The sequence below is a fragment of the Quercus robur genome, chromosome 2, assembly GCF_932294415.1.
Source record: "Quercus robur chromosome 2, dhQueRobu3.1, whole genome shotgun sequence".
Classification (NCBI taxonomy): domain Eukaryota; kingdom Viridiplantae; phylum Streptophyta; class Magnoliopsida; order Fagales; family Fagaceae; genus Quercus; species Quercus robur.
This window is the reverse complement of record NC_065535.1, coordinates 39167261-39189001: the sequence shown is the minus strand read 5'-3', so window position 1 is coordinate 39189001 and position 21741 is coordinate 39167261. Positions and strand designations below refer to the sequence as shown.

Genomic DNA, 21741 nt, shown 5'->3' with positions numbered 1-21741 from the left:
TAGCGAATTAGAATAGAATCATTGAGAAAATTCTGTTAAAGACTCAAACAAAGTAGCAAAAGAAAGGAAAATATTGCTCGGTATCCTCAAACAGCCACTATAGAACATACTTGGATTCAAAGGGATTCAAACTTTGCAAGTCTTAGAGGCTTGGAGAGCCATCTAAGTCTGTGATTTTTGAGCTTATTTGGACCTTGTAACACGTCTTAGTGAGCTTATTGTAATACACAATTAAGATAAGTAATGGAATATCTCACATTATTTTAAGGATCTTTAATGTTTATTTTGTATTTTTCCTTTATCACATTGCTCATTTACTGTTTCTTGCTGTTCCATGCATATATATTTCTTGTTTGCTATTATGTATGTATTGTTGGATTCATGCTCTGTATATCACTTGGTTTGTAATCAGCCCATTTAGCTGTGATGAACCAAGCACAGTCCCTTAAAACAACAACTAAAAGGCCTGGGTCCTTGCTTCTACTTAGGCCTGGACACTGTAAAAAAAAGGATCCTCACAACTTGTTAAATCATGTTCGGGCTATAAACAAGTCAAATTAAAATGGGTTGTAAAGCTTATGACCTTTTTTCTAGTATTTAATGGGTTAAAACCTGTATTTTTTCACACTTAAAATATATATAAAAGACTTGAGCATATTTATTTTGACTTACTTATAAATTTCAATACAATTAAGATAATAATAAAGAAACGAAAACACTAAAATTATATTGTTAAAATAATATCTAAGTTCTTAAAATTGCAGTCGAAAGTTCTCTATCTAATAATTTCACAACAGAATAATGATAATAATATCATAGACTTATGTCAACCTCATGTGTACATGTTGTAGAGTATAAAATATGTGAAATAAAGTTAATATAATAGTACTAATAAACAACATTTCAAAAAAAAAAAAAAAAAAACAACATTTCAAAATTTACTCGAAAATATGATCGTGATAGTATTATGCATGGGTTGTGTAGAGAGCAACTGTTTAGCCAAGTAATTTAAAGAAGTTGAAAAGGAGTTTTAAAAAAGAAAATAACATCTCATTAGAAATAATTAACTGTAAAAACTTATTACACAAATTTTATTTTTTATTTTAAAAAAAAAAATATAATAGACTAAAGGAATTAGATATATAACAGAAAGTCGAGTGTCAGAACCCAGTTGGGCAGGTTTATTTATAAGCCCAAAACCCAACATATGGACTCTGTTAAAAGATCAAAACCGTGTCCCTAACACGTTCACGTAGCTGGAAATCGGATCTTCGACTTTGGTCTCTCCGTATGTTGGTGTCCCTCCTTCTGGTCTTCATCAGGCGAGCTCTAGCAAGTCTATTCAGCCTTCCTTAGGTTCGATTGTGAAGGAGGTGACTCCTAGCTACCATTCACACCATACAATAGCAATGGGGTTAGATTTAGAGGAGGGAAAGGTTGCCTCGGTAGTGTCATCTCAAAGCTCGGAGCATATTGTTTTAGATGAAGGGTTACAAAATTAACATCTATCACTTAGGGATTTTTTTGGTGATATGGGAAAAGTATGGGGCAAGTTGTAATTCCTCTATCTCTTTATCGGTCTCCGGAATCAGTCTCAGAGAGTGAAGCTATCCCAGGTACGGATTCTGTTCTTGGTAATGGGCCAATTATTAGTTGGACTGATGAGTGTGATGGTGCGGTGGATGTTGTTTCTGCTGGTATGGTTTCAGAGTGTGAGTTTTGGGAATCTGATGATAGTATTTTGTCTTCTAAACGTAATGGTGAGTCGTTGGTTGTAGCTCCATTGGCAATGGAAAATCTTGTGGTATTTAAGAATAACCATTTGGGGATGGATGAGAGGAAACCATAGGAGGAAGCGGATTTGGAAAAAGTTGATAGTAGTTAGTTATCGCTATGGATAATAAACAAGATTAAAGCTTTTGGGAAATCTGTGGGACTTCGTTGGAAGGTTTTGAAGAGCTAGTTACAGGTTTGTTTTAGCTTTAGAAGCTACTAAAAAAAAAGAAAGATAAGTTGTGTGTTGAGGGCTCATAGAAGAAAATAGTCAAGGGGGGGCAGAAAGGTCACTGGGAATTGAAAATTTTGGTGAGTACCTGGAGTGGTGAAAATGAATCAGCTGGAGGAAGAAGTGTCGGTAGGGATCAGGCCATCGCATTACATCAATGAATTTGAAAATTATCTCATGGAATGTTAGAGGGTTGAATGAGCGGGAAAAAAATCTTTGGATTAGAAATTTGATTAGGTCTTAGAGAGCAGATATTGTCTATCTTCAAGAAACTAAATTGGAGTTTATAACTAGAGGAATCATTTGTAGTCTCTGGGGTGGTCAGCATGAGGACTGGGTTTATTTAGGTTTTGTAGGTGCTTCTAGAGGGGTGCTTATGATGTGGGACAGAAGGGTGGTTTAGATTTTGGAGGAAGTAGTGGGGCGTTTCTTGTAGGTTTGAAAAAGTGGTTGATCAATTTGAATGGTCATTTACTTGAGTGTATGGGCCTAATTCTGATGGGGACAAAAGGTTATCATGGGATGAGCTATTTGGTTTGTGTAGTTGGTGGAATATTCCTTGGTGTGTGAGAGGAGACTTTAATGTTGTGTGGTTTCCCTTTGAACAATTGGGCTTTTTTTTTTTTTTTTTTTTTTTTTACCCAGGCTATGCATTAGTTCTCATATTTTATCTTCGAACATGGTTTGATTGACCTACCATTAGAAGGGGGGAATTTCGCTTGGTCAAACTCTCGTGAGGTTGTTTCAAGATCGAGGTTGGATAGATTTCTCGTGATAGCAAATTGGGAGGCTAAGTTTCATTCTGTTTGTCAAAAGCGATTGTCTAGGCTATTATCAGACAATTTTTCGATTCTTCTAGAAGGAGGTAATTTTCATAGAGGAAAGAGGCCTTTTTGGTTTGAGAATATGTGGCTAACGGATGAAGGTTTTGTGGATAAGATACGCTCCTAGTGGGAGTCTTATCATTTTCATGGAGCCCCTAGTTTTATTTTAGCAAGTAAATTGAAGGCTCTAAAGGTTGATCTCAAGAAACGGAATGTGGAGGAGTTTGGTAATGTAGAAGAAAAAAGGAAGACGTTGTGGAGTGATCTTGGAGTCTTGGAGACTGTTGAGGAAAGTCGTGTTCTTATGATAAAGGAAAAACTAAATAAAGAAAGAATTAGTTGAGAGTTGGGAAAAATGATGTTGTTGAAAGAAATTTGTTGGAGGCAAAAATCAAGAGTGGTTTGCTTTAAAGAAGGCAATAGGAACACAAAATTTTTTCATTGTATAGCCAACTCTCACAGAAGGTTTAATTCTATTGATAAGCTAATGGCGGATGGGGTGCTGTCTTCTGACTAGGGATCCATTGAGGAGTGTATTAATCGTTTTTATAGATAGCTTTACTTTGAAAATGAGGTTTAACACCTTATTCTAGATGACGTGGAGTTGGGAAGAATTTCTGAGGAAGATGTTAGCTGGTTGATAGACTTTTTGAGAAGGATGAGGTGTTTGGGGTGGTTAGTGGATTCAATGATGATAAGTCACCAGGTCCAGATGGTTTCTCCATGGTTTTTTTATTTTTTATTTTTTAAATCTTGTGGGAGTAGTTTGAAATCAAATTTTAGCAGTTATTCATAGTTTCCATGAGCAAGCTGTTTTTGAAAGGAGTCTTAATGTCTATTTCCTTGCTCTCATTCCTAAGAAACCTGATGCTATGGAAGTGAAGGATTTTTGCCCTATTAATTTGATGGGAGGGATGTATAAGATTATTTCTAAGGTTTTGGCTAATCACTTGTGTAGGGTGGCACATAGTCTTATTTCAGATTCACAGAATGCCTTTGTTAAAGGTAGACAGATCTTGGATTCTGTGTTAATTGCTTCTGAATGTATAGACAGTAGGATGAAGTCAGGAGTGTCAGGGTTTATTTGCAAGTTGGATATTGAGAAAGCTTATGATCATGTGAATTGAAAATTTCTTATGTATCTACTTAGGTAGTGTGGCTTATTAGAAAAATGGAGAAGGTGGATTATGGGGTGTGTATGAACTGTCAAATTTTCTATTCTGATAAATAGTACCTCGGTTGATTTCTTTGGAAGCACTAGGGGTGTTCGTCAAGGGGACCAATTATCTCTGCTCCTTTTTGATATTGTCATAAAGGCTTTGAGTCGTATGTTGGATGCAATTGCTATTTTGGGACAGTTTTCGGGCTTCTCCGTAGGTAATTCAGCTGGTACATTGCTTACAATGTCCTATCTCTTATTTGCAGATGATACTCTCACTTTTTGTGATGTTGACTCACACCATTTAGTTTCTTTGCGTAGGATTCTTGCTAGATTTGAAGTGGTGTCAAGGCTAAAAATTAATTTTTTGAAGTCAGAATTGGTACCAATTGGTATTGTGCCTAATATGGAGGAATTAGTGGAGATTTTGGGTTGTAGGCAGCCTTCACTTCCGTTGAAATACTTGGGCCTTCCGTTGGGTGCTACACATAAATATGAGACAATTTGGAACCCTGTTTTGGAGAAGATGGAGCGACGTCTAGTTGGATGGAAGATGTTGTATTTATCTAAGGGGGCAAAGTAACTCTAATTAAGAGTATTTTGTCCAGCTTACCTACTTATTTCCTTTCTCTCTTTCCTGTTCCAGCAAAGGTGGCTAATCATATGAAGAAATTACGAAGAGACTTTCTTTGGAGTAGTATTGATGCTCCTAAGATGCCTTTGGTGGAATGGGTTAAGTTTTGTATGATGTTGCAGAATGGAGGTTTAGGGATTCAAAGGTTGAGACAATTTAATTATGCTTTGTTAGATAAATGGTTATGGAGATATAGAACAGAGAGAAATGCCCTTTGGAGGAAGGTTATTGAGGCAAAATATGGGGATGGAAGGGGTGGTTGGTGCACCAAACCAGTGACAGGTACTTATGGTGTTAGTGTGTGGAAATCTATTAGAAGTGGTTGGATGGACTTTTCTAAATTCCTTCAATTTGATGTGGGTGATGGAACTAGAGTCAAGTTTTGGGAGGATGAATGGTATAGGGATTGTGCTCTTAAGGTTGCATTTCCAGAACTGTATAGTATTAGTCGGACTAAGGAGTCCTTAGTGTCAGAGGTTATGCGGTTCCTTGAAGGGCAGCTACATTGGGACTTCTAGCTTCGTCGTCCTCCGCAAGATTGGGAGTTGGATTTGCTTTGGGATATGCTTTATTCCACGAATGTGTGGGGTATTGATGACGACAGACTTTGCTAGAGCCAGCATTGAATAGAGGTTTTGAGGTTGTTATGCGGTTCTTTGAAGGGCAGCTACATTGGGACTTCTAGCTTCGTCGTCCTCTACAGGATTGGGAGTTGGATTTGCTTTGGGATATGCTTTATTCCACGAATGTGCGGGGTATTGGTGACGACAGACTCTGCTAGAGCCAGCATTGAATAGAGGTTTTGAGGTTTAGGGTTTCTATCACTCTTTATTTCCTTCTTCTGTCATTGATTTTCCTTGGAAAATAGTGTGGAAATCAAAAGTTCCTCCTAGAGTAGCATTCTTTTCTTGGACTATTGCATTAGGTAAGATCTTAACTATAGATAATCTTTGGAAGAGGCATATTGCAATGCTAGAGTGGTGCTTTATGTGTAAAAGGTGTGAGGAATTGATGGATCACATTTTCCTTCATTATCCTATAGCTTATGAGTTATGGTCCATGGTTTTTTGTTTGTTTGGTATTCATTGAGTTATGCCATATCATGTTAGTGAGCTGTTGGCTTCTTAGCAAGGCAAGTTTGGTAGGCATCAAAATATAGATTTATGGAGGTTTGTGCCGAATTGTTTATTTTCATGCTTATGGCGGGAGCGGAATGCTAGATGCTTTGAGAATTGTAAACGGTTTATTCTTGACATTAATTTTTTTTTTTTGTTGGTACTCTCCTTAATTGGAGTTTAGTTTTGCCGTTTTATTCTCATTATTTCTCTTTGATCTTATTGATCGTTGTAATTTGAGCTCTTGATTTGTACCACTATAGTACACTTCGAGTGTACTTGGTTGGTTTTTTTTTTTTTTTTTCTAATAAAATTTCTTATGTTACTTGTCAAAAAAAAAAGATATAAAAAAAATATAATTAAAACTTATTGTTATATATTATTTTACATAAAATTTCTTCATTTTCTTAATAAAGTTATAAAAATAATAATAATAAGGTTGAGTAGAAACAAACTCACAAATTAAGAGTGTTTTGAATGAAAGTAATTTTTGTCAAGATCTTTACAAACGATAATAAAAAATCATCAATTGTTAAGTGAGAATGTGAGACCAAAAATGTGAAGATTAATTGTAAGCCCAGCCCTATGAACCATCTTTGAGATTTCTAGCAACACCAAAATTAAATAAATGTAATACGTTGCACATTCGATCAAAAATAAGACGTAATTGAAGGAATCGATGGAAGGGAATTCTTTCCCCACTATTTCTTTTACTAAGTGCCTCTCTTTTCATGTCCATAAGATAGAGTTCAAATGAAGAAGCATAAAAATTTCACACAACACAAAAGTTTTCACAATTCTTATCACTACTTGTGCTTATGATTTACTATAATTGAAGTAATGAGCAAGAAAGATAATAAAAAGTTAAAATTCAATTTTTAGTCCCTTGAATCTTACTACAATTGTAAAAAATTAGTCTTTTAAGTTTTATTTTTGCCAACGTAACATAGTCCCTCACTTTGTCATAAATAAGTCAATCGGGTGAGACCATCAAAATATATTATCAAATGAAATCAATTAAGCATTTATTTTTGCTAAATAAAACTAATCTCATGATTTTTGAAGTTAAACTAATATTAATAAGAAAAAGAATATTAAACATTGTGGTTTAGTAATGAAAAAAGGATTAGATTTATAAGTTGTTTATACAAAGTAATTGAATAATAAAAGTTAAAAGGTTAAGAAATTAATTTGACAATTGAATTAAAAAAAAAAGGAATTAAATTGAAATTTAGCCTAATAATAATAATAAATAAATAAAAAAGAAAGAAAGAAGAAGAAAGAAGCCAACGGTGTTGTTTGTTTCCACAAAAGTGGTAGCTAAAAAATAAAAACTCCACTCCTACTCTGACTCTGACTTATTAATTCCTTCTCCTCCTCCTCCTCCTCCTCCAAACTAAAAACTATATATGTAAAATTCCAGACTTCAAACCCTAAAATACCTCTTTGTTTTTTGTTTCTTTCTTTTTGTTACTAAACCAATCCACACGAAAGCTCTAGACTTTTCTTATATATTTATATATATACTGATACTAGTTCTACCTATCAATCTCTTAATAATAATAGCTCGGAGAAGAGAAGAGAAGAGAAGAGAAGGTTTGTAACTATGGCGACTCCTACTACTGCTCGGAAACCCCAAAGGTCTCCGGAGGAAATCGAAGACATTATCCTCCGTAAAATCTTCCTGGTTTCCCTCACCGATTCTGAATCCTCCGATCCTCGAATCGTGTACCTGGAGCTAACCGCGGCTGAAATTCTAAGCGAAAGCAAGGAATTAAGGCTCTCTAGGGATCTCATGGAGCGAATCCTAATCGATCGCCTCTCCGCTTCTGCCACCGCCGAACCCCCCTTTCAATACCTCGTCGGTTGTTATCGTCGCGCTTACGATGAGTCCAAGAAGATTTCTTCCATGAAAGACCCCAATCTCAGGTCCCAATTGGACTCTGTCATTAAGCAAGCCAAGAAATTGTGCGTCTCTTACTGTAGGATCCACTTGGGAAACCCTGAATTGTTTCCCAATAATGAGGTTAAATCCGGTACTTCCCCCTTGTTGCAGCTGGTTTTTTCTGAGGTTTCCAGCTCTCTCGACGGCTTTGGAGGTAGTAGCAGTGGGGGTACTCAATCCCTACCTGGCTTTTTGGATGAGTTCTTCAGGGATTCGGATTTCGATACGTTGGACCCCATTTTGAAGGGCTTGTATGAAGATTTGAGGGGCACTGTCATTAAGGTTTCGGCCCTCGGAAACTTTCAACAGCCTTTGAGGGCTTTGCTGTACTTGGTTAACTTTCCTGTGGGTGCCAAGTCCTTGGTGAATCATCTTTGGTGGATTCCCAAAGGCATTTATTTGAATGGCCGGGTTATCGAGATGACCAGCATTTTGGGCCCATTTTTTCATGTTAGTGCTCTGCTTGATGATTCTATTTTCAAGACCCAGCCTGATGTTGGGTAAGTTCAATTTTTTTATTTTCATATTCATTGATATTTTGGATATTTGTATTGTTAGTGCATTTTTTGGGTTGCAATTGTTATTGTTATCATGGTTTTTACAATCAAAATCATCTGTTTATCATTGTAGAAAACAATAGTTCCCAATCACTTGAACATAACGCAGCTCTGTTTAGGCATGCTTAAAATCCACTCTTTTAATATTTAAGAATTAAATATAATTTAGTAACAAGTGAACCTGTAGCATTGGACTGCTTTTGGATGGATTATCTAAGAGTGCTTTCTTTACCATCTGTAAACCACCAGGCAGCAGTGCTTTTCAGAAGCATCAACTCGTCGACCAGCTGATTTGTTATCTTCATTTACCACAATTAAAACAGTTATGAATAGTTTATATGATGGCCTGTCAGAAGTTCTTCTCTCGCTTCTTAAAAATACAGACACCCGTGAAAATGTTCTTGATTATCTTGCTGAGGTTATCAATTTAAACTCGTCAAGGGCACAAATTCAGGTATTTCCCCATTCTTTCAAAGCATTGTTCCAGTTGCAGTTATGTATAGATAGATAGACAGACAGATAGATGTATTAAAACAAAAACTGGTTCTTTTCACTACTTTTCTACAAATAAGGCTAGTTATTGGTAATATTTGCACTAACTTCTTCTTTCCTACCTTAACATTGCATACACTTTTGTTATAGGTTGATCCTCTATCTTGTGCAAGTTCAGGCATGTTTGTTAATCTCAGTGCTGTCATGCTTCGGCTGTGTGACCCTTTTTTGGATGCAAACTTAATGAAAAGGGATAAAATTGATCCCAAATATGTGTTTCATAATAACCGTCTGGATTTAAGGTACAGGCTTTCTGTTTAATGGACATTGCTTTTCTTCTCTAAGTTTTTAATGATAAATATATTTCTTTTCCTAATTATTGGTCATGACATTGTTTTAGTGGGTTGACTGCACTCCATGCATCATCAGACGAAGTTGCTGAATGGCTTAATAAAAAAAAATTGGGGAAAACTGATGGCTCCACACAACATACTGATGGTGAAAATCGGTTACTACAATCTCAAAAAGCCACCAGTTCTGGCAGTAGTGCCAGTGGATCTTCTAATGTGAAGTCAGCATCAAGTAGTGATAAAACTAAGTACCCATTTATTTGTGAATGCTTCTTTATGACTGCAAGGGTGCTACACCTGGGCTTATTAAAAGCATTTTCTGACTTTAAACATTTAGTTCAGGTAAAAATATATGTTATATATTTATGGACAGTCAGAGTTAATGATTTAAGTAGTTGGTGTATTGTCTTTCATAAAATGGCTTTTGTTAATATATCTTACTATATTTGACTGATTGATGGTAAGTAATTTTGAATGAAATAATACCCAGGACATTCAAAGGTGTGAAGATACTCTCTCCACTCTTAAAGCCATGCAAGAGCAGACTCCTACTCCTGCATTGGAGCGGGACATTTCTCGCCTTGAGAAAGAAATAGAGTTGTATTCACAGGAGAAGCTTTGTTATGAAGCTCAGATACTAAGGGTGCGTCAGACCTCTCTCTCTCTCTCTATGTGTATGTGTGTGTGTGTGTGTGTGTGTGTGTGCACGTTTGTTCATGCAGAAAGACATGCCCACAAATGATTTTGATATTCTATGACTCCTTGAAGTTGAACTGATATTATGGTGGAGTGGTGACCTAAAGGTTTGGGTCATTATGGTGGAAGGTGACTCTCTAGTGTCCTTGGTTTGGTGGTTAGTGTATTGTCTAGTCCTTGGTATTCTTGTCAACCGAGGAGAAAACGATCTGTCACCTTCTTGATGGACCTCATTTTACTTTTTGTTTTTTAGTTTTTAATTGGTAAGTATCTGAAGCTCCCCATATGCTTTGAACTCATCTCACCCACCATTACCATGAGGGGTGCCATTTACCCAAAGGCCACTGGCCACCTTCTTGATGGAAATTATTCTTGGGATGGTCAGTCTGGCCCAACACTTTAGCCAAATTGAGGAGCTTCTGTAATTCATTTTTGCTTGAACCCCACTTTCTACACCTTAGATGGAGCTTTTCTTTTTACTGTTTCCTTTCTTTCTTTACATTCTTCCTGATTTCAGGCTCTGCAGTCTTTTTATTTATTTTTTATTTTTTATTTTTAATAATGTTTATTTCTTTGAGAGAGGGAGGACAAGAATAAATATTGTTTCTTGTGGTTGTGAAGTAGGGTTTGTCACATGTTTTCATATTTTGTTTATCATATGTCGAAGTATCAGATGATCTCATTGTTTTCATTCTTTTTTTTTTTCCGTGAGGGAAGTGCTTGCCTCGAATTAAAACCCTTTCTAGAATTATTTTATTTTTTGTTTTTAATATCTTTACTTGGTGTCAAGATTTTGAAGGATGTTTTCAACCATAAAAGTGTGGTTTTATTTTTTATTTTTTATTTCTCTATTCTGATTGTTGACCTATTGACCCTGTATCTGATTTTTTTTCATAGGATGGAACACTTATTCAGAGTGCCCTTTCTTTCTACCGGTTAATGGTGGTTTGGCTGGTTGGCTTGGTTGGTGGATTTAAGATGCCTCTGCCATCAAGTTGCCCTATGGAATTTGCGTCTATGCCAGAGCATTTTCTAGAAGATGCCATGGAATTGCTTATATTTGCTTCACGAATCCCAAAAGCCTTGGATGGGGTCTTGCTGGTAGACCACTAGACCTTGAGATTGGAGCCTTTTATACTGAATTTATTTGTTTCCTTCTCTAGAAGGTGTTTGGCCTTGTAGTACATCTAATCCATTCTTGTTTGCCAGGATGACTTTATGAACTTTATTATCATGTTCATGGGGAGCCCAGATTTTATCAGAAACCCTTATCTCAGGGCAAAGATGGTTGAAGTCCTGAACTGCTGGATGCCCCGTAGAAGGTTTTGTATTTTTCTCTTTATTATAGAAAGAGATATCATTGAATTGACTTACCCCTTTATTTTTCCTAGCTGGATATTAATGTGCCTGTGGCATTTTGTTTATTGCATGTGCAGTGGCTCATCTAATACGGCAACTCTATTTGAAGGGCACCAACTATCTCTTGAGTATCTTGTGAGGAATCTTCTGAAGCTTTATGTTGACATTGAGTTCACTGGTTCTCACACACAGGTGATTCCCACTTAAATTATGTCAGATGAGTTATTGTGAGACAATTTTTTTAAGGGCATAGAGATAGCTGGTCATTTTGAGCCAATCTTGGTGGCATAGAGTATTCATTTATTTTTGTAATGTCCTAATTTTTCCATATGAACACAGGAAATATGCGTCGTTGTACTTTCTTACAACTCTTCTTGACCATTTTTTTTTTAAATTTTATTTATTTATTTATAGGTATGAATAATTTTATTGAAAAAAGACTACTTCGTGCAAAAAAAGGCATGAAGTAGCCAAATGAATTACAAAACCACTAGATATTATGTACAAGAAGAAAGAGTCTATAAAAATTTGAATGGAATCACTAGATGTGAATCAATAAGCTTGAAACCAATAAAACAAAATGCCTACAAAAGAGGCTAGAAGCTGATCCCCCAAGCCCTCCAAATCCTTGAACATACGAAAATTACGTTCACTCCAAATGCTCCACGTCAAACACAATGGAACCAAATTCCAAATGTTCAGCGAGTGCTCTCTAGCCAATTCCTCCACTTAGCCAAAAGATTAATCACCCTCTCTGGGAAAACCCAAGAGACCCCAAACCTTCTAAAAACAAAATTCCATAAGTGATGAGCGCCCCCATAATGGATCAAAAGATGGTCCATTGTTTGCCTGCTACACTGACACATTCAACACCAATCCACTATAGTATAGCGTCTTCTCCTCAAGTTATCACGGGCTTGGGGACTCACATCTAGTGAATCCCTCCCTTTGTTTATTAGTTCTCTTCTCTCTTTTAATTAAGTTTTCTTCTTTGCTCTTTTCCTTTCTTTCTTTGTACTATCTGACTACTTTGTGCTCCTCTTCATAAAGTAGATTTATTTATATAGATTTCTCTTATCAAAAAAATCTTCCCCCAAGCTGTTGTCCAAATAAAAAAGGAGACTTTCCGAGGGGCAATATTTATGTAACTCTTTATGCATTCCTTCTATCTACAATTGAACTGGGGTCTCTCATGGATCCTTACATCACTGTTTGTTGAGTCTCTCTCACCCCTAGGCAAGAAAATGAGATGAGAATTATGCTTTAGGAGAAGGGGTTTGGGTATGATGCACTGAGTCTACTCTGTCCTTGCAATGGACAGAGTTTAGTCCACAGTCAGATTGGTTTAGCATTACATGCCATGTATTCCTCAAAATAGGGGTTTACTGATAAGAATTAATGACTAGATGGTCCTTGAATGGAACCTATCTTGCCAATAAGGAGACCATTGGTGAAAATGAATCATTTGAAAGTTTAGGGGCTTGTGCTTCCGAAAGCCATCTGGTGGCCAATGCCTAAGGTCCATTCCTTGCCAACTTTTTCTTGTGCGTTCAGGGAGAATTTAAAACTTCCTTTCTCAATGTATTGAGTTTTTTTATTGTTGTTTTAAGCACCTTTGGATTTGAATACATTAATATTCTGCGTCTTTATCTCAGGAGAATCTTTCTTTCTTGTTTCTAATTTTTCTCATCATACTAGCGCCTGTCTGGTCATTATGTACTGGCTGGCTATGGATAGAAGGGCCGACCTGTCTAGGTTTTTTGAAGTATATAGCTTTAGGTGCAAAATGGGCAGGGAATAGGGTTCAGCCAAGTCATTTTTGCTGCTATCAGCTAATTTGGTTTATTGCATTTCAAAACCTTTAATTGTGATGCTTTTGCAGGCAATTCTATCATAATCATTGTTAAACCTTGTTTCATCCTTCACTCCCTCTTTATAGTTTCACTTGTTTTTAGTAGTCTCAAATGTTCATAGTCTCATCTGTCATTCAGTGTTGTTGAGTACGGGAAGCCCTTTGTTGATTGCCTGTTTGTTTGTTGTCTTGTGCAGTTCTATGACAAGTTCAACATCCGACATAATATTGCTGAACTTCTTGAATACCTGTGGCAAGTCCCTAGTCATCGTAATGCTTGGAGACAGGTATAGTCTTCTACATGGACAATATACTCCAATGTTTTACGGGTCTGTGTTTGACTGCTTTAAATTATTGAATGTTCCAGATTGCCAAGGAAGAGGAAAAGGGAGTTTATCTGAATTTCTTAAACTTCCTTATCAATGATAGCATCTATCTTCTTGATGAAAGTCTCAACAAAATTCTTGAACTCAAAGAGTTGGAAGCTGAGATGTCCAATACTGCAGAATGGGAGCGAAGACCAGCTCAAGAGAGGCAGGAGAGGACCCGGCTATTCCAATCCCAAGAGAATGTCTGTTTAACTTTTTTCTATTTTATGTTTGCATGCCTTTGTATATACTCCTTTCAGAACCTAATCATATAGATATTGCTGGGTATTTTCAGATTATCCGGATTGATATGAAGTTGGCAAATGAGGATGTTAGCATGCTGGCATTTACTTCAGAGCAGATTACGGCTCCTTTCCTACTTCCTGAGATGGTAGTATCTTTTCCTTTCTTTCGTACTATGCATTTTTATTCCTAACAGTTTCGATGGCTAAGATTTAGTTTTAAGCTCTTAAATTTTCTTTTGAATGAATGCTGAATCCCTCTCCTCCTCTTCCCTTATTTTTTTCCAGGTTGAGAGAGTAGCCAGCATGCTCAATTATTTTCTGTTACAGCTAGTGGGCCCCCAAAGAAAATCTCTTTCCCTTAAAGATCCTGAAAAATATGAATTTCGTCCAAAACAGTTGCTTAAGCAGGTTTGTGCAAGAAGATTTCAATTTTCCTTTTTGTTAAAATAAATTTCTTTTATGGCGAGTGATATGATTTGTGGCTAAATTATTGGGTTTTAGTTGGTGGGTTTGTAGTTTGATACCAGTTTGACTAAATGCAGTCTGACTATTTTTGCTTATTAGGTGTCTCGTTAGGTTAAACTTAGGCAATAATACAAAACCTTCACAGGGCCAGATTTTATCTCAATTTACAGCTAGTCTAGGTACAATGCAGTGAAGGATCTTGTAGTGTTAGGGGGTTGGTTAATATCAATTATTGAAGGGTACATCGGTTTTTCATTTTTATTATGTTAGTTTGACCTGCACCCAATATTAAATTTAGCAGGCTTTTAATATTGATACTCTCCCAATTTCTTAACAAAAATATGGTGAACTCTAGAATAGTGGCCACCAGTTAATCATGTGATCACTGTCGTCTGTGTCTGCACTGTTGTTCAAAGTGAAATGTTCTTTAATTTTTTTTAGGTTTGATTGCTCCTGAGCATGAGCATAAACTGCTTAGCCTAATAGCCTATCAGGAGTGAATGCTCTTGGATTACCCAACTGGTTCTGGTGGGTGGAGTAAATTTCCCGTAGATTTTACTAGCTAGAGGCAAAAGTCCGAAGGGCTCTTCCTTAGTAAGTTCCCTACATTATCCAAAAAAAAAAGGGGGTTGATTATTCTGATTGACTTCCAAATTTATGGACAAGGCAACACAATTGTCATTGTTGTTATCTGCTGAAGTTGGGTAGGACTGAGAGAGTTTGAGCTTGTCTGCATGCACAAATATACTCTTTTATTTTCCTCTCCGCTTGGATGATACAATTGGAGAATATCAATCTCATGGTGGTTTTTTTAAAACAAAAGGTAAGTTTGTTTTATTTTTTTTCCCCCTTGTATTGGAGCTGTGCTTGAGATGCACAATCTAGTGTGGTGTAAAGCTTAGTGCCGATTTGGCAGAGGTTGAAAGTTTTTTAATCCTTCAATGGAAAAGTGATACAAGCTGATTTGGAAGAAAAAAAAAGGGTCTTTTATGCATAATGCTTTTACAGACAGGACAGAAATACAGCCACTGACTTTAAATGATTTTTTTGAAGATTGTCTGCATATATGTTCATCTGGCAAAGGGCGATACGGAGAACATTTTCCCAGCTGCCATTTCTAAGGATGGTCGATCATACAATGAGCAGGTAATTCAGCTGTGCAAAGAGTTCATTAAGCTCTATTTTTACAGTTATTGTTTGGCCTTTGTATTGGGTTCTGCAACTCTTTTGAATCATATTGTTGGCTGAACACAATTTGTCAATTGGAGCTTGCTCCAGTTATTTAGTGCTGCAGCAGATGTTCTTCGAAGAATTGGTGAAGATGGGAGGGTAATACAGAAATTTATTGAGCTAGGTGCCAAGGCCAAAGTTGCAGCTTCTGAGGCAATGGACACTGAAGCTGTTCTTGGGGAGATACCTGATGAATTTCTCGACCCAATTCAGGTATGTTTGCTCCCTTGATTTTGGTCATTCTTTTGGTAACTTATGGGTAGTGTTTGACAGGCACTTAAACCCTCCCCCCCCCTCATTTTTTTTAACCTGTGATTTTTATTTTGGTGGCAGTACACTCTGATGAAGGATCCAGTTATATTACCTTCTTCAAGGATCACTGTAGACCGACCCGTCATTCAAAGGCATCTTCTTAGTGATAATGTAATCTTCACTTTTTTTTTTTTTTTAATTTTTATTTATTTATTTAAGTTTACTGCTCTTCACACACACAAATATATATATTCTCCCTGCTAAATTGTTTGTCTATCTTCCAATTTTTGAAGAACTTGCCATTTTATGCATTATCTTTGAAATAAAAAGCTATCAGTTTGCAAAATTATAGGGAAGCAATAAAATTTGTCTATTGATGTGATGTTTGAAAGTGGACAACATTTTTGGTCATCTAACAATGGAATAGTGGGCAAACAAAATGAGATGGAGAGTTTTTATCCAAAATTGTTCTCATATATTTGATATGATATGCAGTCGGACCCTTTTAACCGGTCACATCTTACGGCGGATCTGCTGATTCCAAACACGGAATTGAAGGCAAGAATTGAAGGTTTTATCAAGTCCCAAGAAAGGAAGAAGCAAGGGGAAAGTCTTAGCATGGAAAGTGCTAAGGTGACAATACAAACAACAAACAGCGAGATGTTAATTGATTGAAATATCTGTATAGTATCTTGAACTTAAAATGGATTGTAATTATTTTAATGACAGTCATATCATATTTATTTTTAGAGTTTAATTTATTTTTATTTTTTTTGTAAAGATTTTATGTAAGAAAAATAAGTAAGAAGGAACTTAACTTATAATTGCCGAACTATGTTTTGTTGTTTTAATAACATATGCGTCTCTCTAACAGTTAACACTAAATCTTTGTCAAAGTGAATAGAGGGGATAAGGGGGATTTGAACAGAAAACGATGATATGGGTCTACATTGTTAAAACAATCAAAGAGGGTTTACCTAACGCCGTCTTATAGTCTACTGCCATTAGGAAGTTCTGTATGGTTGGGGAGTTTGTACTGGATACTCAAATTAGTTCCGAGCAAGATTTATTTATTGAAGAGAATGGGCGAAAATCTGTCCACAATGGTTAAAAATTATTTTGAAATAATTCTCAAAGACAGTTAAAGATGATTAGGTGCTTTGCATCAGGTTTTCTAATCAAATTCAAGGGTTAATTGCACTAAGGGCATTAATAATGTCCCCATAAACTATAAAATCGACCAATGGCTCACCTCAACTATTGGAAATAAGCAACAGTTACTTGCCGTCTACTTTATTAATAAGACCTAATAGAATCTTTTGATTCCTTTTATATTCCATGTTGAATTGATTAAATTACCTTCCTCTGGAGAGTTGCAAAAGACTCAATAGTTAAGGGGGTAATTAACCCTTAAAATACAAACTCTACAATCTTTTCAAAAAACAATTGAATTTAATGTAACTATGTGTTTAAATTTAATTGACAAACCTAATGTATTGCACTTAAAGGATTGTACTTAAGTTTTACCATTTAATTGTCCTTAGATAATATAGTTAGATTTTCTCATTCACATCAATTGTCGAAGACATTTCCCCTTAATTTAAGTTTATGAGAAAACCAGAATAAAAATCATTGTGACAGCTTCCCCACTTTAATGTCTTCTCTTTTAACAAGCAAAATCAGTCACAAATATGTAACCTTTATGTTCAAAAATGAAGATTTAAATGTTAATTTACGTAATCTCATTCAAGAGGGATTCACATCTCACACACCAGCTTATATTTCTCTATTGGACTAGACCATCCCATGGCCCATGGGAGTGGTGAATGGAGGGCCCCCAATTGGTAACCCCTTTACCTACTTCATCCCATTTTCCACCTTCTGCATATTAATTTGACACCAAAGATTAAGAACTTGAGTTCTCAATCCTCACGTTGCAATTCCAACAATCTCAATTTAATAAGTTACTTAAAATGCCCAGAAAAATTTTCATCAACAAAAAGCAAGTTCATTTTAGAGAAAATGCCTTGTTCTCCATGCCATCAACCAATTCCATAGCTTGGAGTACGTTGTTGCATTTAGAATACAAATCATTGCATTTAGGATACAAATCAATCAGAACAGAGATGGCTACCAGATCAAGGTGAACTGTGTTGAAGAATGATGACACTTTTTTGAGCTATAGGATGAGGTAAATGCATACGACAACTCTGAACATGGAAGTTTAATATAAGAAAGAGAACATGCAAAACTCACTTGGCAACATATATTTCCCTAATAATTTTATAACCAAAATGGGCAATCCTTGGCCTTTGCATCAGAATCCTTGTCCCTAAGGTTGTGCCTTTCCAGTAAGTAAGCCCCCATATTACCTTTTCTCACCTGAGCTGTCACATCATACAAAGATTTGTCAAGAAAATAACTTCTGCCTCCAGGATGGCTAAAAGAGTACCATTTTGAATTCCTTGCAACTATTTTGAAGTCTTTTTCTGCATAATTTCTTAAATGGTTGAACTGGAAATTTTTTATCACAGCTTAGGTGTGCACATAACTGCCTTTCGCTTGGCATATTCGTGAGCAATGCTAAGCGCACTCTTGCTATGACGCAAAGAGAACTCTGCAAGCAAAATTTGGCTTTCTTTTGAGGTCAAATCACCATGACAGCCCTGCAAACATGGTGCAGCATTTATCAAATTCTGAAAATTGAAAATGGAATGCAGATACAGAATCTGCAGCTTAACATAACTACCATGCAAAAGTGATTTGATGACATAGATATTGAAGTTCTTCACTATGAATTTATTCACTCAACAGTTAGCCTGGCTTTGCCCTTACAACGATGATCCCAACAGGCTACTGAAAATATTGAGCACGCCCCTAGTATGTTTAAAAAGACACAATGCAGATACTCCAGCAAGATTTGGACATAGGTAAACATATTTAATAATTCGGTTTCTCTCATGGATTTCCTCACAAATGTACTAGGATTTTTAACCAGGTCAAATAGCTATGAGTCATTGAGTTTTAGTATGGAAGTTTTGAAACTATGCTAACTGCCAGGGCATCAGCTGCAGGTTCATTAAATATGGATACTAAATGAATTTGAACTGATTTGAAGATAAAATGATTAGTCAGCATAAAATAACAGTCATGAACTCATTTTCAAAATAAGAAACAGCCTGATTTTCTCTACTCTGCTGCTGAGTGCACAGAATAGCCATTACCAGTCGTGATGTTCTGTCGCAAACAGCGTGGTGCATGAGGATGCCAGCAGCAACTGAAACATTGAAAGAGTCCACCATACCTTTCATTGGAATACTGCAATGCAAATCTGACAACTCCAGAGCCTCATCACTTATCCCCCTGGAAGCAGAGAGTAGCCAATCTCAACGATTAATACAGATTTCAGAAAACTATAATTTGCAAGAAAATATGAAAGAAATGACTATCTGGAGGCCAAGCAGACTTAAAAATTAAATAATGTAGGCTATCTTTCTTGTGCACAACATAGTAGCCCGTCACTAAAGTGCATCTGTAGGACTTGTCACATTCAATGAGAATAGAGATTATCAAAAACTCAGAATATATTTCAAAGAAAAAAGGGTAAGGGTCAAACAATTGCACGGCTAGAGAAGAAAAATCCTCTTTGGAAGCCTAAGAGTAAGGTAAAGCCATGTAAGAAGCATTCATTGGAACTAGTGACCCCAGTCTCATGAGGCGTGGTTCCCAATCAATTGTGCTACCCCTTGGAGTTACGAAGTAAGAAGCATTCTTGGTTAAAAAATAAGTCCCTTTTTTCTTATTCTTCTTTTTTCATGCACAAGCATAGTTTGCTAGTACTGTACTGTTCACACACACACACACTATCCACATGACTGTTAACAATCTATGAATAAAGCCAGTCTCAATATCAGTTTCAAACAAGCTATTTATGCTCTTATTCATGCACATTATCCATAACTGGGGGACAGAATCAATCTCAATTTCTTCATACCTCTTGTACAACCTTAAATCAAACTTGTTTCTTTTCCTGCCAAAACCCTAGTCATTCTTTGAACCCCTAACCTTTCTTTTCAAAACTCTAAACTATAAATCCTCAATTTATGGCAACTGCACCATAAACAGAATCCCCAATCTGTCCTATGTCAGATGTCTTTAACAAAACACTTATTTTGTTGGATTGCTAAAAGTTAGTACTAGTGAGACCTTACTTTGTAGTTTCAAATAAAGGAAGTGCCATTTGAGTTAAAGCTCACCTGTTCTCATTTCCAACAACTATCGCAGTTGGGTGTGACCAATCCATGTCGTAAATGGATACCTAAGCATACATAGACGAAAGAGTGAGCCAAACACAAGATGGGCTTAGATTTCAGTACCTGATTGTAATTATTGAAAGCACTGCAGAAAGATTAATCAGTACCGCATCCATTCCCACATGCGTAGTCGCAATTCGATAACCACGTGACTTAAGAACTTTAAAGCACTCATGGATGGAGCTCCAAAGTTCAATGTCCAACCATTTCTCCGCACCCATGCTAACATGGCGGTTATCTTTATACCTGGAACAAGAATGAAGGTGTTGTTGGCAAAGAGATAAAAGTAGTTTTGGATCAAAATATTCAATAATTAAATGTACCATGACAAAATAATTGCAACCATCATCAATACAAATGAAAAAGAAGGTTTCATTTTATTTTAAAACAGGAGGAAAATGCAATTCATAAAACACACCAATTGACATCAAACATGCCTTTTTATATGGTTTAAGAAGAAAGGAGAGAGAAAAAAAAAAAAAAAATAGTTAACTAATGATAAGCACAAAAACAATCAATGATATTCCTAAACAAAACAAAACAAAACAAAAACTTGCTTACCTTTTGGAATCGCAAGAGACGACATGGACAGACTGGAAACCGAGGGCGTCGGCAGAGCGAAAAGTGGCGGAGACATTGCCGAAATCACAGAGACCTTCAACGACCAAGCAGAGGGAATAGGTGCGGTTGGTGATGACATTGCGAAACTTGTCCTTCCTCATGTCCAAAATGTGGGGACTGAGAGCCTCCAGAACCTCGGCGCTGTTCAGGCATTGGGCCCCACACCTGAACTCGTCAAGGTATGGGAACCAGCGGCTGCGGCTGCGGCCTCCATCGGCATTGGCATTATGATCACAGCGGCGCTCCATCTTCATGAGGCGTGCGACGTCGTCTGGGTTTGAGAGGAGGTTTACGACTTTGGAGAGGTCATCGTTGATATCAGACTCGGACTCAGAGGAAGAACAAGAGGCAGTAGCAGCAGCAACATGAGAACAAGGTCTTGAAGTTGAAGCAACTAGTTTGTAGTTATAGGGAAGAACGATTCTGAGCCCTAATAATTCAATTCATGATGTCAAATTAACAAAATGAATTTCAAATCATATGATAATAGAGAAAGAGATTACCTTGATGAGGAGGATTCGGAAGAAGAGAGAGAAGAGAAGAGAAGGAGGTGGAGGACGAGTTTCGGAGGAGTCGCAGCGAACTCAGTGATGAACGGAGTAGGAGGCTTTTGCTCATTTCTTATTATTGCTTTCTCTCTCTCTCTCTCTCTTCTCTCTCACACAGAGACAGAGAGTCTGAAGAATTTGGCGCCAAGAAAGAAGTTACAGAGAGAGAGAGAGAGAGAGATGAAGCAGAAAAAAATCATGTGAGTGAGGGGGGTTTTGTTTTGGAAAGCAAGCTGCGCCCAAAACGGATAGCGTTTTGGATGGATAATACGATACGGTCACGTTTTCATTACTCATACATACATACTCACGCTCTTTTGTCTTTTTTTTTCAGCAAACATTTCTTTTCCATCCAATCTACTCACTCACATATATTCATGATTTTGATTTTTATAGCTACGTTTGATTTTTTTTTTTTTCCTTCCTTTGGAAACCTCTATATGAGTTGAATGTGACCCTATTAATTCTTTCACGCAGAGTAATCAATGACTATGAACTTTTTAATTCTTTTCATTTTCTTTTGTTGCGGCAAAATCTGGATTGATTTTGAATGTTCACTATCAATCCCTTTTTCAATAACATAAAATTGTATGATTATTTTACTTTTGCCACTTTTTAATTTCAACAATTTAAGAAGCTCAAACTTTTTGTAGATCTGATGAGTAGGTTTTTGAAAAATGTGTACGTTCATTGTGAAACACAATTCATATA

The 21741-nt window shown here is 36.5% G+C and overlaps 3 protein-coding genes across 4 annotated transcripts; 2 read left to right on the top strand and 1 right to left on the bottom strand.

Moving 5' to 3' along the window:
- The first annotated feature begins 1543 nt into the window (after positions 1 to 1543).
- Positions 1544 to 5140, top strand: LOC126698794 (uncharacterized). Its single transcript, XM_050396254.1, has 6 exons — positions 1544 to 1760; positions 3616 to 3745; positions 3788 to 3947; positions 4146 to 4206; positions 4255 to 4529; positions 4745 to 5140. The coding sequence occupies exons 1-6, from the start codon at positions 1544 to 1546 to the stop codon at positions 5138 to 5140; spliced, it is 1239 nt and encodes a 412-aa protein (XP_050252211.1).
- Positions 5141 to 7078: 1938 nt separating this feature from the next.
- Positions 7079 to 16383, top strand: LOC126713643 (probable ubiquitin conjugation factor E4). Its single transcript, XM_050413457.1, has 16 exons — positions 7079 to 8182; positions 8489 to 8693; positions 8882 to 9033; positions 9132 to 9423; positions 9572 to 9724; positions 10675 to 10878; positions 10987 to 11099; positions 11214 to 11328; positions 13186 to 13275; positions 13356 to 13559; positions 13652 to 13747; positions 13887 to 14009; positions 15120 to 15212; positions 15345 to 15509; positions 15630 to 15719; positions 16044 to 16383. Exons 1-16 carry the CDS (start codon positions 7344 to 7346, stop codon positions 16221 to 16223), a joined length of 3114 nt encoding a protein of 1037 aa, XP_050269414.1. The 5' UTR covers positions 7079 to 7343; the 3' UTR covers positions 16224 to 16383.
- A 1176-nt stretch (positions 16384 to 17559) lies between these two features.
- On the bottom strand, positions 17560 to 21375 carry LOC126713642 (uncharacterized). 2 transcript variants are annotated; one of them, XM_050413455.1, is made up of 6 exons: positions 20986 to 21368; positions 20423 to 20912; positions 19969 to 20107; positions 19805 to 19866; positions 18773 to 18911; positions 17560 to 18214 (listed from the first exon to the last, which is right to left on the bottom strand). In XM_050413455.1, the coding sequence occupies exons 1-6, from the start codon at positions 21098 to 21100 to the stop codon at positions 18077 to 18079; spliced, it is 1083 nt and encodes a 360-aa protein (XP_050269412.1). In that variant the 5' UTR covers positions 21101 to 21368; the 3' UTR covers positions 17560 to 18076. The 2 variants fall into 2 exon arrangements, with proteins under 2 accessions (XP_050269412.1, XP_050269413.1); XM_050413456.1 differs by lacking the exon at positions 19805 to 19866 and having other exon boundaries at positions 19925 to 20107; positions 20986 to 21375.
- Positions 21376 to 21741: the final 366 nt, after the last annotated feature.